The sequence below is a fragment of the Anser anser genome, assembly GCF_964211835.1.
Source record: "Anser anser genome assembly, chromosome: 4".
NCBI classification, from domain to species: domain Eukaryota; kingdom Metazoa; phylum Chordata; class Aves; order Anseriformes; family Anatidae; genus Anser; species Anser anser.
The window spans coordinates 21,050,614-21,062,684 of record NC_139724.1 but is presented as its reverse complement, the minus strand read 5'-3'; the positions used below and the strand labels follow the sequence as shown (position 1 = coordinate 21,062,684).

The following is a 12,071-nucleotide window of genomic DNA, read 5'->3' as shown; positions in this document are numbered from 1 at the left end:
GGTAATGTGGCTATAAATTAGCTTGCTGGGAAGTCTTGTTAGCCAGCTTTCTATAGTATTCATTATATGTGACAGTTGCAAGAGTTCAGCACTTGTTTCACTTAGAAATATGGAAAACATTTTAGTGTGTAATAAATAATATTTATGTTTCTAAAAGGAAGAAGATTATATGGTAATGGATGAATGTGGGAACACAGAAGAAAAAGTAAAACCCCATTCTAACCCTGCGGATTTGTCAAAAAGCTCGGTATCTCTTGAAGAAAGCATGTCTCAAGACTTCCAGTTAACAGACACCGAGTGGGACAATGCAAGCGATGATGCCTGTTTGGTAGAAGCTACTGAGGATGTGGAGCTAGCAGAAGCTGCAAATGACAGTCTGGATTACGGCATGGAAGACATTCCTGATGAAGTTCTTTTGGAAACTTTAAGGGTACAAGACATTTGCAACAGAGATAACAGCTAATCAGAAACTTGGCTGGCAAACAGACTAGTAGCAACAAAGCTTGCTTTAATACAACATGTGCATCACATGCCTTCTGTGAAAGATACTGTGCTGTAGCTCAAAAGCGCTCTTTGAGAGCTGTTAGACAACTGACAAAGAACTAAAAGCATCCTTGCAACTGGATAATCTTAAACAGGCATGAAGAAGGTTACGCTAGGGGTAGAGAATACTGGCCTGAACGTTCTTCATGAAGGCTGCTTCAAGGAGTTTAGCACTTCTAAGACTTACTGCTGTGTGGTTTCTATTTTGTTAGCTGTTTGTCCAGCTTTTACTGATACAACAAATAATACACTTCTTCACTTCCAGAAATGGGAGGAAATTATTTATTTCAAATACAAATTTAATAAAAAATGTTTATTACTAGGTTCATCCAAAGTCCTTGTGTTCTCTTTTTAAACTATATATTGCTTTCAAGATCACATTACTTAAATAACCCAAGACTAAAAATCATCTTTGACAGAACACAGGAAGTTTTACTACATGAACTGGAATTGATATTTCATTCATTTCATTGACACTAAGTAAGTTCTTACACAAACTATTTGACAAGATAGAATCTATGATGAAGTCACTGACTTTGTAAATAGTGAAGACCAACGATTAAACAAACTTAAAAGAGTCCATTATAATAGTGATCACTTATTGTCAAAAAGTCTATTAAAAAGCACTTAATCTTTCCCTGATACCTTTCTTCTCTGTACGTCCAGAGCATCCTCCAGTTTCCTGTTAATACTCTGAAAGTGTCTTTCTGCTCCTAGAATTCTCCGTGATTCCACCAGCAGAGCAGGTAGGCTGGAAGTTCCATACTGCTGTTGTTAAGGAAATAAAGTTACAGAGCAACATTTTCAACTCTTGGGGAAAAAGAAATAAATACAGATACATATGTGATTTTATTATTCTTCTGCCTGAAATTGCACAATGTGACTTGCAAAAGTGAAAACCAGACAAGTTTAGATAATATTTAACCAAGCTGATTGAAGTTGATTACTTTTTTCTCACTGTTAATATTTCTTCAGTTTCCATTAAAAAAAAAAAACAAACAGCTAGACCTGAGGACAACAGTTATGTTTATGTGCTTCAAATTCCTGGACATAAAATCAGGTATCAGAATTTCTCTGAAATACTTGTTTCCAACATGAGCGAGACACTGGACTGCAGTTACAGTAGTGATTCTCAAGTTGGTTCCATAAAAACAGCTAACAAAACTCTGCTATTTAATGTAGGCTAACCATTTAGAAAGGCATGCAAAAATGTGTACTCACTACCACTTTCTCTCTTGGGTTTTCTTCTCTGTAATCCAAGTAGTCCTGGTGTAGCTCTGTCAAATCAGTAAGGAATTGAACTGCTTGTGTCAAGGAAGATTTCCTCTCCTGTACCTCAGCGTATTCTCTTTGTAGTTCTACCAGTTGTGATTCAGCTCTGAAAAAGATCAATGCTTTGATGACTATATCAGAATATTTATTTCATGACTGACTGTGAAAGTATTTCCTCTGAAGACGACTTAAGGAAAGGTAGGTCAGAAACAGGAAGCATAGGTTAGTAGAACATACTGTTTAAATAGAAGAAGTAGTGTATTATTTAAACCAGACCACAAGTCCAAATCCACAAAAAAATACAACAAAAAAACCATGATTTTCCAAGTCTTACTGTCAAGTCTGACAATATAGCCAATCTTTCTTAAGCACTTAAACCCAAAAACCAGTGAAGTTCTGTAACTATGCTGAGTGCTTCTGCAGACACCAGCCTGCAGGCTGTGGTGTTCGGTGCTTATGCTGAAGCACACTCAGGATCCACAAACTAGATACTCCTCTGCCTAAGCAAGCTGAGGGGCTCAATCTATTAAATGGTGTTCAAAGCATGATTAGCACTCCAAAAACAGAACACAAAATGCCATTTTCATTTAAGCTTCAGGAAAAAAAAAAAGAAGAAGAACAACGAACTTTTATAGAATGATCAAATGATTAAAATACAAGAAACGTGAAGACAGCTTTCAGTGTGGGGGGGGTTAAACCCAGGCTAAGGGATGCCTTTATTTCTTTCAGAGAAGTTTGTCCACAGTACTGCAAAGATAAAGAGACTCACGTGACCACAGAGAAAGGGCTTTTAATCTGCCTTTGTGGATCCATTTCCATGTAGGTCCCTACAGACTTGGCATGCATGTTACATGCAGCTTCAGTATAAATTTTATCCTCCTAACTAACTGGATTTGGGGAAGTGTAATGATTTTTCTGAAGAAAATAATTTTTTAGGTTTCTCTGTTTTGTATCTAAATGGTACTTAAGATTAATGCCATGTTGTAGAAGGGGAACTGTGTGGCTCTGTGAGACAGTAGCAATCCATGTATTCGGAGGCATCCATGCTAAAATGCAATGAGATGAAAAATTCTCCTACCCTCAAAACCAAACTCTGTACTGCCTCTGTAAGTTTTGATTCATTACCTTTGCAATTCCAATTATAACATTAGTGTTTTTCTTATGAACATACTGTCTGAAATACTGTCCCAGTAACCACAGTTATATGAGAGAACTTTGAAGAAATACTCTAGGCAACTGAAACACGGAAAGGAGAGGTTATCCCGAGCTTTTGTAAGAAGAGAAGGCAAAACAGAACAGAATTAGTTTCATCAAAATAACTCTGAAGTGAAAGTAACATTTTTTTTTTGATTTTTATGAAATACTAGCCTCCTTCAGTTTTTCAGGCTATTATTGCACAAAAACATACCGTATAGTATTAGAAACATACCCAATTAGCTCTTCTCTGACTTGCATCAGTCGCTGCCTTTTCTTTTTGATGTCTGCCACTACCTGTAACAAATAGCGAAGAAAGTCTTTGAACCTGTTTCAGTAACTTCACAGGCAAACAACTCAAGTGTCGTTGACTGTTTTTCCTTTGAGGTTTCATGTTTCTAGTTCAAGGTGTGGAAGATACTAGACCTTAAATAGCTCTACAGTGCTAAACTCTCATCCCCATCCAAAATGTCTCCTGAGGAACACTGGCTTGACAAGTGTAGAAAAGGCGTTGTGAGGATTTGAACTCAAACATGCTAAACTCCACCGGGTTTCTTTAAGAATACAGACGACTATGAACGTACGTTCAGTATGACTGCCATAACTATGGAATTAAGTATAACTATATCCTTTTTTTCTTTTATGTCTCACAAAAGATTTAAATTTAGTAACTATAAACCTAAGTTTAAACGAATGTGTAAGATACAAAAAAAAAGGAAGCTAAGTGGCTGTGAATGCTAGATGCATATTAAAATTTTCATTTTACAAAATAGCATACCGTGTCATCTCAACAAGATTTTTAGGACTTTTCATCTTTGGCATATTAATTGCCGCCTGACAGAATAAGCTTTCCATTGACTTCAATTGTTAAAAGCTATTTAGTCATCAAAAAGGTTGCTGAAGAGGAGGTGTGTGCATCGTATGTGGTTGCTAAGTAGGTTAAATTGTTTAATAATTAAAAATAAAGTAATATCAAGAAATAGAGAACAAATTTCAATCTTCTGTGTTTGGTCCAATTGCTCTTTCATGCTTCCGATTACTAGGTTTGAAGGCAGAAAGCTCTCCAGCCACTTCTCACAAGAGAGGTCAAGCGTACCTAAAATATGCCTCTGGAAGATAGGGCCTAACCTGCTCTTAAATCGCTCTGCTATGGGGTATCACTTCTCCCCTGAGGAAACCACTCCAATGTTTTCTGCTCCCACACTAGTTTCTCCTACAGTCTGTATTTCTCTTGCTGCATTTCAAGCCTGAATGAATAGAGGAACTGCTTCCTCTGAACAAAAACGATGTCTTTAGGGAATGCATCTCCCTTAAGACTACTCTCCTTTAAAATAAAGGATCTAATTCTATTCTCACAGATCTTTGCTGTTCTCTTCTGGATTTTATATTCATCTGTGTTTCTTGAAGGTGAGCTTCCAATATTTAATTGGTTCCCCAGGGGCCTCACCAGTGCTTGCTCAAAAAATAAAATAAAAGTGTCTAATTCTCATGCATAAATACTTACACATCCTAATGTGTGTTCATTCTTTTTACACCAGTAAATGTATGCAGTGTGCGATCCATACTCTGGTGGTGCCCTATCCTCTATTTGCGCAGCTGGTTCTGTAGAACAGTGCACTTCCTTTTGTGAATTATTTTATTTCTTTCAGTCAACTTCCTGAAATGTCAACACCCACATCTGTATGCTGTACATTTCAGTGATAGCCTGTCTTCCAGATATGTATTTACCTTAGCGTTTTTTTTCTTCACGTTCTTTAATTCCTGGACTTCTGTTATCTGTGGAGGGAAAGAAGCATTAGAGATTGATGATGGATCTGGATTTCACCTCTATCCTCCTAAAAATATGGTTGCAAGAATTAATTTGGAAAAAGTACTTGGTAATAACATAAAAAGCTATTTAATAAAACAGCTGCTCAAAGGAATATTACAAGTGTACCAGTTGTGTATCAATTCTCTCCCCCCTCCTCATACCAGAGGAAGACTGCTACACAACGCTAGTCATCTTGCACCAGTTAGCCCTCGTAATACTGCTGGTACCAATTAGTGTAATACTACCTATGCCAATTTTTCCATAACTTTATATAAATGTATAAATTTCATCATTTTAAAACTTGTTTACTCTAATGAATCACTTAGAACTATAGTTTTAGTATTCATCCATTTTACTTACCACAACAGAGTTTATTTTACAAGTTGGAATTAGCGAGAAGAATTCTGAGTCTTCCAAGCTAATAATTTTTGACAGTTAGGTTCACACTGTTAACTAAAAAGGATTAGTTTTCATAAGCTATGTTAAAGGCTTCAGTCAGGCTACTACACACCAGAGTAGCTGAGACACTGTAAAAATCCAGTCCAGGAGCTCTTAAAACAATGTCTTCCATAATTGTTTGCTTCTTCAAGTTATGCAGCTCTCCAGTTTTACTACGTGATATACAATGTAATGCACAGCTCTAAAATCATTACCACAAATATTTTATATATATATAAATATATATATATATATATATTACTGTATACTTACAAGATCAGTGATTTGGTCCTTGAAAGCAGAACAGAAGCCATTGACAGCTTTTCTGCAAATTTTTGATTCTATGCTTTGTCTGGAGAAATCAGGGGGATAAAACACAACCCACTTAGTTTAGTAAAGGGGAAATCATATCCAAAAACATTCTTTTGAATACAAATAAGACCCAATGTTAAATAGCTATCAGCACAAGCAGCTGTGGGTCTTTCATATCCTAGCAATAACCTAAATTCTACATTGGAAAACAGATGAAATGTGTTGCTCTTCTGTTTGGAAAAATATCAAATTCCTGGAGACCACTTCCTTAAGGTCACATACAAACACTATTTTTAACACAGAAGCCTAACAATCATTAAAATAACATCAGAATGTAACTAAGCAATACTGCATTACCTAAGGGAAAGTCTATTAGCAAAACAAGTATGTAAGTTGTTTATAAGACTGTGAGCATTCAGCCAAAGGAAAGTAGAATATTTACCTATAATTTGCCGTTATCTTTTCAAATTCAGCCAGAACAACATCCAGTTCTGTAATATCTCTGGAAGACCTTTTCAGATCTTTGGGACACCAAACCTCTAAAGAACACGGGCTATTAACTGAAACAACAGAATAAAGATAAGTGTTACACAGTTGAGGTATGTGCTCTGAAACAGAAGTTATTATGCCCACATTAAAATAACTTATCTAAGAGTTATGAATATTTTAATATGAAACTTGGAAATGCAGAAATATGAATTATTTCATGTTTTAGGCTGAACAACTATATACATTTATCTGGGTCCACTTTAAAATTTGAATGAGCATTCATACACATCTTATTTCTTATTCGTCATCAGTTCAAAGAAGTCCAGAAGAACATCATTACTCTAACTGATAAACTACCCAGTGACATAGCTGTTTGAGCTGTAAAAGCCAGTGACATAGCTGTTTGAGCTGTAAAAACTATCTGCCTGAGTTTGGGCAACCTGCATTACTCAAAGAATCATGAATTGTTATATCGTATTTGTTTAAGTTTTGTATTAATACCATATATGTTTTAAAAAAGGTATATGCAAATATATTTCTTTAAAACTTTGCAGTAATATTAACCACTAATTCCACAGAAACTTCACGCACTCCCAAATGTAAATCTAGTACCTGAATGTAATGAGGTACAATTTGAAGGAAGCAAGATGACACCTGAGAAACAGTTTCTCCACATACCAAAAAAATGCCACAATCTTGAAGCTCCTTGTCTCAAGGGTCTTCACACTAACAGTTGTGTCTACGCTGTAAAGCAGGGTTACTCCAAGTTGTGCCCCACAATCTGGTGCTCCAGGCACCAAAACCAAGGGACACACTGGAGTACGGATCCAAGCTTCTCCCCAAATGAAGCCAGGCTGCCTGCAAAGGGTGACGCATACCTATGCTCCAGTGAGTAATAGCCAAGTCCAGGGATGCAACCCACAGGCATCAGAACTGTGTGGCACGCCAGCCCCTCAATTTATCCATTGATAATGAGTGTTTAGACCAAAATTAAAATTACAACCTCCCAAAGCCGTATGCTGCTACATATCAGAAGTTAGAGACTGCCGAGTTAAGGAAAAATATTAATTTTGAATGAGATAAAACTACATAAGAGTTTTGAAAGGTCTACTTTACCAGAAGAGTCTGGTGTGCTCTTCTCTGAAGGTTGTTTCTTCTTTTTCAACCGGTGTTGAGCAGTACTTGGAGCTTTCTGTGATATACAAAGCAGATTAACTTTGAAAAAGAACTTAGATGCACTCATTTAAAATTCTGAGAGACAGCAATCAGGTAGACTGCAGGAAAACATTTTAGTGATGTTTCAGTCAAGAAATACTAAGTACCGTTTGCTTAGGTCTGTTTCATCAGAATCACAGCACAGCGATTACACTGCACAGGGCCAGCAGCTGCTTGGCTGCACTAACCAAGCGACACATCAGACAGTGGTCATTTTAAGGAACGTTTTAAGGAGCCTAAGGCCCCTCAGTTCAGCATGGGCACCAATATCAACAGTTTTCTGTCCAACAGCTCCTCCTTACCTTCCTTTTCACCTTCACCTGTCCCAGTTCCTTCTCTACTTACAATTACTGTCATGTCACAGAAAGCATTCAACAACAGTGCTGCATATGTGCAGTTCACTGATAAAAGACTAACACTATGTCCTGAGTTTTACAACACAAATTTCAACAATTCCAATGAATTTCAGTAGGCAAAAAGCTTTTAGAGAAACTACTGCATTGCTTCTTCTACCACAGGCCTACCTTCTCAAAGTAGTTAACTCTTCCTCCATAAGCCCAGAAGCTAAGCTGGCCAAAACCACCATTTTACACTAATTACAGCCTAAGCATGAAAAAACACTCATTCAAAACCAATTCGTTTTTGTCTAATTCCAATATATCTTCAAAATTAATTTTATCAATGAAAAATTAAATTCTCTCATAAATATGTTCTTACTTCAATACTGAACAAGGGATTTATATACCAAGTAGTACAGCATTCTTTAAAAACATATATTCCAGATGTAAATATACTCATTTAAAAGAAAAAAAACATATTGCCAAACGAGCAATTAAAATGAACTACAGGACCCCAGCCATTACATCCTCCATTGAAATGACCATGTAGGTTTAAGCATTTCACTTAACACTTGGCTATTTCACAGGAATATTAAGAGAACTAATTATTTGGCATACAGTTAAGTACTAAAAAGCAAATGAAAGGTCTTCGTCCCCCACCGTTATCCAATGCAATCATGGCATCAAGTTAAAAATGATTTGACTGATACACTCATGCAATGCTGTACCATATTCTCCTTAAGGGGCTCATCTGTAGAATCAGCTGAGTTGGATTTGTCAACATCACCTTCAGACATTTTCAAGTGCATTTGTTTACTAGGGAAAAAAAAAATCCATATGTAAACCAACTACATACTGAGAAAAATGATCTATATACAAACAACAAAATCTTAGGGTTTGGGGAACATGTTGTACTGCTGTATCTTTCAGTTTCCCCTAAATAACTACATAAAAAATTTCAAGTGGTATAAAAAGGGAATAGAATCTTTACCCATCAACAGCAAACCTCGCAACAATTTAGAAATCTATTTCTAACTGGCCACTGAGACAGACATGTTGTATCAGGGAGAAACTTTGAAATAGACAAAAATTAATATTTGGTATATTTTAGCAGGAATGGAGAAATCTTCCTTTGAGGGGGGTCAGAGGGCTGAGGGGAAAAAAAAAAGAAAAAATACACAACCTCATATGGGCACTATTATTGTCTTATTTACCCCTTTTTAAACTTTAAAGACTCCAGGATTTAGAGGACTAATTAACAACTCACAAAGCCATCCTTTCATCAAAAAAAAAAAAAAAAAGAGATATAGTAACTACTTATACAAGGCAGACTCTAGTTCGTTCTCCCATTTTTTGTTTTTTACGTTCCTGGGTATTACTTACTCTTGGTTTCTCATCTGGGAGATTTTAGGCATCTGTTTAATAAGCAGTTAGTGAAACCTGACAGACAAAACATTTTCCCCATTTAATCTAAAATAAACAAATAAATAAATAAATGCTGGCAATTATTTTTTCACCAGACCTTCTTTCTGCCTTTTTCTGTTGTGGAGCTGAAACATAACTAAGTGACTCGCTTTCCGAACGTTCCTCTCCATAAGCATCCACAGCAGTACTGTGCAAAGGGTGATCTGTGAATAACAGAAAATAAGCTGTATGAAAACTGTTCCCATCTGTTGAGGCAAAGAGCACAGGTATATTAGCATTGCCTAGCATTCAGTTAAAATTTTTGTGGCCTGCTCACTTACACAAATGAAGTCTTGTTAAAAGTATTATACACATTTTTTCTAATCTTCAAATAGTCAAAGCATCATAGTTCCTATACTCACCTACCTGCTATTGGTAGGAACTAGAAAACAAGATATGAGGAGCAACTGAAGGAACTGGGGCTGTTTAATCTGGAGAAAAGGAGTCTGAGGGGAGACCTCATCATGCTCTGAAAGTACCCGAAAGGAGGCTGCAGTGAGGAGGGCATCAAGTGTGACAAGTGATAGGATATGAGGCAATGGCCTCAACTTGCTCAGGGGAGGTTTAGATCAGATAGCAGGAAGAATTTCTTCACAGAAGGGGTGGTTAGCCTTTGGAACAGGCTGCCCAGGGAGGTGGCAGAGTTGCTATCCCTGGAGGAATTTAAGAAATGTGGGGATGTGGAGCTTAGGGAAATGATTTAGTGGTGGACTTAAGTTACATCTGAAAATGGCAAAACATCCCTGTGAACTTCTAAACTTGTTGCCATGTATATTCTCTTCGACAATTTCACTTCATAATTTGTGTAATTTAACAAAGAATAACTTAAGAAATTGAACTTCCCTTTTAAAATGTAAATTCTTACACAATTGCACTGCTATATTGCATGAAATTCTACTATTCACACTATAAAACTTGAATAGCCAGTATTTTTCCATCAAATTTTACTTGGCATCTATTACTACGTTATTCTATTTACTTCCTAAATGACAGAACATAACATCTCCCCCTCAAAAAAAAAAAAAAGAAAAGAAACAAACGAAAAAAACCCTCTCTCTGCACTCTCTCCTGCCCATAATTTCTGTTGGCAAAGAAACAGTACCTTTTCCTAAGGACAAAATATTTCAGTGTTTACACGTGGTTGGTTCATTAAAGTCATACGTTTAAGTTAATACAAACCAAATGAATCGTCAAGCTCCTCAAGCTGATTTGCTTCAGCCACCTTCAATATCCTTGAGACATCTGGTTCCTCAGGTGGAAGTAATTTCCAACGAGGACGGGAGCTGCTTTTGGCTTCCTGGAAGGGTATGAAATTAATAGCTAGCTCATCCAAACTTCTTAGCATATCGCAGATTGAATATGACAATGAATTTCGAGAACTTTTGACTAGAAGTACATTTAACCTGTAGTGACTACTAAGCTATGATATAAAGTATTTGAAGCATGCACTTTTTTCCTCAAGCTATGTTTTATTTTCCCTAAGAGAAGTGATAGTATGAAACTAGTATACACAGCTATTTTATACTATACTGTAGTTTGTATTTACAAAACCAAGTGTATATGCCTAGAGATCTTAGATCAGTCTGATATCCAGTTTCTGTGATCTGTGGCCTTTTTCTTTTCAGGCATTAAAATGTAGTCATCTCTGTATTTACACGAGATTCTGTCTTTGTCCAATTTAATGGTTTTCATTTAAACTTTTGTTTTGAAAATGACTTTCATTTTCACTTTTCAAAGTGTAACTTCTTATAAAAGACAGAACATGTAAGCCAAGCATTATACAGACACTTCTGGACAACAGAAAGACAGGGGAGAATGGCATTACTTTAGGAAATATTTTTAAATGTGCTACTCACACTGTAAATATGGGAGTAAGTTTCCTCAATAATTTGTGTGTACATTGAGAAGGAATCAGAAGAAAACACTGACTTCCCAAGCTTTTAACTTTACTGGCACTGAGCAGCACCTCACATGTTTTATGGTACTGAATATAAACACATCAGCTATTTTCTCTTTAAGCCGTTCTCTTTATTTTTACTAAATTGATTTCAAATTTTTGATTATTTGAAAGTCAGTGGCTCATTTTGTCTGACAACGTACTACTCCTAAAAGGAAAAAAAATGAGGAGAAGAGAGGAGAGACCTCACAGCCTGTACTAAAACTGCACAACCCGTACTAATTTGTGGTCCCTGAGCAAAGCTCCCAACATCTATGCAAGCAAAGTCCTGCATTAACGTACATACATCAGCCTCCACAATCAATGACATAAAAGCATGGTAAGACAACGAATAATTTATTGTTTCAATTAAGCTCAAAATGGGTAAAATTACCTTCAATTTGTCTCTGGAATTATTTCTCTTCATCTTTTTCTTAGAGGACATTTATTATGAAGCATAGTCTCCTAAATATGCAACTGAAGGTAAGGCTGTCCGCCCCTCAAATTAGTCCTGAATACAAATCTGCTCTCCTAGCCTTGATACCTGGGACAGGGAGAAAAAATATTTGTTAATTCAATGTATTCTGCGCAACTTCTTGCCCAAGCAGTACAGGTCACTTCACTGGATCAGCACAGGTTAGGAAGGAGATCCAGCTATTAACCAGACAAAGCATGACACCACGCACGCCTTTATCTCTGTTTCGCTGCCGCTGTCACTTCAGACCCTCGCACCTTGCCCGGAGGGCAGCCTCAGGCAGATGTCCCCCCGTTAAACCGACCCAAACGGCCGTCCCGTCCCGTCCCGCCCCAGCCTCGCCTCACATCCTCCAACGGCCGCCGCCGCCTTCCCGCCGCGATTCAAAGCGGCGCGGGGCCGACGGCTGGGCCGGGCCGGGCCGGGCCGCCTCCGGAAGGGGAAGGGGAGGGCGGACTGCAGCGCCCTGACGGGCAGGGCACGGCACGGCCCGCGTCGGGGTCGGCTCGCCACCGTGTCAGCGTACCCGTTTCTATTCTGAGAGATTACCGAGGAGGAGAGGCTCCTGGGGGCGCGGCACCGAGA

The 12,071-nt window shown here is 37.6% G+C and overlaps 2 protein-coding genes across 12 annotated transcripts in view; one reads left to right on the top strand and one right to left on the bottom strand.

Annotated features, from left to right (window-relative positions):
* The window catches only part of PRIMPOL (primase and DNA directed polymerase), an 18,777-nt gene extending 17,906 nt beyond the window's left edge, over positions 1 to 871 (top strand). For all 6 annotated transcript variants that reach the window (XM_083834272.1, XM_083834267.1, XM_083834270.1 and 3 more), the window contains one exon: positions 158 to 871. In XM_083834272.1, the coding sequence (XP_083690398.1) occupies positions 158 to 183 (26 nt within the window). In that variant the 3' untranslated portion in view covers positions 184 to 871. The remainder of the gene's footprint in view (positions 1 to 157) is intronic.
* On the bottom strand, positions 803 to 12,071 carry CENPU (centromere protein U). Of its 6 annotated transcripts, none has more exons than XM_083834317.1 (12): positions 12,013 to 12,071; positions 11,406 to 11,555; positions 10,255 to 10,372; positions 9,134 to 9,239; positions 8,340 to 8,427; positions 7,175 to 7,250; positions 6,012 to 6,129; positions 5,531 to 5,609; positions 4,738 to 4,785; positions 3,245 to 3,306; positions 1,765 to 1,921; positions 803 to 1,311 (listed from the first exon to the last, which is right to left on the bottom strand). In XM_083834317.1, exons 2-12 carry the CDS (start codon positions 11,454 to 11,456, stop codon positions 1,171 to 1,173), a joined length of 1,044 nt encoding a protein of 347 aa, XP_083690443.1. In that variant the 5' UTR covers positions 11,457 to 11,555; positions 12,013 to 12,071; the 3' UTR covers positions 803 to 1,170. The 6 variants fall into 6 exon arrangements, with proteins under 6 accessions (XP_083690443.1, XP_083690441.1, XP_083690444.1 ...); XM_083834315.1 differs by lacking the exon at positions 12,013 to 12,071 and adding an exon at positions 11,834 to 11,988; XM_083834318.1 differs by lacking the exon at positions 12,013 to 12,071 and adding an exon at positions 11,829 to 11,971.